This window comes from Oratosquilla oratoria, chromosome 17 (genome assembly GCF_046742065.1).
Source record: "Oratosquilla oratoria isolate Oo_2021 chromosome 17, ASM4674206v1, whole genome shotgun sequence".
NCBI classification, from domain to species: domain Eukaryota; kingdom Metazoa; phylum Arthropoda; class Malacostraca; order Stomatopoda; family Squillidae; genus Oratosquilla; species Oratosquilla oratoria.
The window spans coordinates 33,009,746-33,011,839 of record NC_134793.1 but is presented as its reverse complement, the minus strand read 5'-3'; the positions used below and the strand labels follow the sequence as shown (position 1 = coordinate 33,011,839).

General features: G+C 39.8%; 1 protein-coding gene across 1 annotated transcript in view; it reads right to left on the bottom strand.

Moving 5' to 3' along the window:
* Window positions 1–233: 233 nt before the first annotated feature.
* The window catches only part of LOC143034253 (uncharacterized), a 3,640-nt gene continuing 1,779 nt past the window's right edge, over window positions 234–2,094 (bottom strand). Inside the window, exons 2-5 of the mRNA XM_076200189.1 lie at window positions 1,794–1,918; window positions 1,587–1,670; window positions 1,027–1,176; window positions 234–671 (exon numbers count right to left, since the gene is read on the bottom strand). Of these exons, the coding sequence (XP_076056304.1) occupies window positions 623–671; window positions 1,027–1,176; window positions 1,587–1,670; window positions 1,794–1,918 (408 nt within the window). The 3' untranslated portion in view covers window positions 234–622. The remainder of the gene's footprint in view (window positions 672–1,026; window positions 1,177–1,586; window positions 1,671–1,793; window positions 1,919–2,094) is intronic.

The window sequence follows — 2,094 nt, the reverse complement described above, 5'->3', positions numbered from 1 at the left end:
TCACTATTCTAAAGTAAACAGACTACATACGGAACTAGAATGAACGAGATTTTTATTTTTTTTCTGTCACTTTAGACTTGAAAAATCACTTTATTATTATTGTTTTAACTAAAAGGCAATTGCACTTATTCCCAGGATTGGAGTATTGTTCTTAATTTTCAGATTACCATATCCCATGTTTGTTCTTTGAAAAACGCACCATGGCATATGTAAAGGAATAAAGAAAATAGAGATTGAAATTTGCAAGGATTAATTTTATTCTATAAACATGAAAAACGACATTTATCGCCGTGGTCGTGTAATCCAGAAGATCAGAGTCAGTCGGGCCTCGCGAGGAACGAGACAATGAAGAACCAAATGAATTTGGCTCACATGAAGAAAATGCGTGAAGTGTATGGGTTTCAGCTGAAGAGTCATGAAGAAATCGAAGCATTATATGGCACATTTGCGAAGCATCTATGGACAACGAACACGTCGAACAGTTCCTCAACGATGACCTTCAGCGAAAAATCTTAGTTCTTCAGGATTCTTTTGGGAAAAATCGTATCCATTTACGTAGACAAAGACCATTTGTTCTTTGATTTGAGTCCAGGTAATGTCTGATTATATCAGCACATCAGATTTAATTTCGCCTTCCAACGATGAAACCTTGCGTATCAAACTGGACACCCCTGTAAAATAGATGTATGCTGGATTATCTTCCATGCATATAACATGATATGGTAATCTCTCTAAGTTTCTATTGCATGGAAAACAATAGGTAAAATAGCCGGAATTAAGAGAACCTAAATTTTGTTTCTTTAGCTGATACCAATTCTTCTTTCTCTAATTCCCAGAGGGTCTTCATTAATTTTTTTTATTAGATAGATAGCAATGAGATAGAATAGCGGGAAAGGAAATGTGTGCTTTCATGACACTAAGAAACTTACACGAACATTTTGCACTAGGAGAGGAAAATTATAACGAACATATAGCACTAGGAGAGGAAACATACACAAACATATTGCACTAGGAGAGGAAACTTACTGTCGCTTCTGCTCTTCGGCGAAGGCGATCTGCTCGAGGGCGTGAGCGGGCATTGGGGGAGCTACGGGGAGGAAGGGGCTTTCGGCTACGTAGCCGTTGTCGTCAGCAACGAAGCGAACTTCGACGCGGTTGCCTTCGGGGTCGGTGTAGCTGTAGAGGGAAAGCGTTTATTATGTCATAGATCATTTAGTAGTATTGAATGAAGCTTATTATGAGTGACGTACACACATGGGCGAGCACATACACACACACACACGTACAAACACACAAACACAGTTTTTGGTTATTTGAATAATCCTGGAAGTTTGTCAACACCACTTGAAATATCCAAATAGTGCAGAAGAATGACTAAGGCACCTTATCACGCCCACTGGTTGACAAAATAATGTACACATACTCGTATGTGAGATGACCAAATCTATTGGGTTTTTTTTTATGTCAACCTACATGGTATGATGAATTCATAGTTTCTAGAAAGATGGAAGTCAAGGAACAAATGTTCCCAAATAGGTCTTTTCATCCTTACAAATTTTGGTACATAGAAATTCCTTTCATATTACCTGTAGGTACCCTGAACCTGGTGGACACCTGGGCCGATGGGGCGACCACTCTGCTGGCGGACAGTTCCATCAGAGCCTTCGTAACTGAAAGTGAAAAGAAAATGAACTCCATAGAGCCGATTGGTATAAAACTGGTTAGATGTTTTGTGTCCGATTTCATTCCCGTAAGGGTTTATCGCCAAGCAAACAGCTGTACTCGCCACATACCTGAAGGAATAGGATCCGTCTTCTGCAATTCCGGTAGAGTCAGAGCTCACGATTTCAATGAAAGGGGGGTTTGGTCGGCCCTGAGGAGCTGCCAAAGCAGCGCCAACGAAGAGGACAACAAGAGCCTGTGAGTGGACAAGAAAGGTTATATATATAAATATATACATTATGGAGCAAATTGCTCGTATCAGGCATGGCCGTCACGAAGCTTTGACCAGTTACTCTATAAGTAGATAAAATATAAGGATTGTCAAAACATGTTTTTGGTCTAGCTCTGATATTATGGTTATCTTGATGAAGA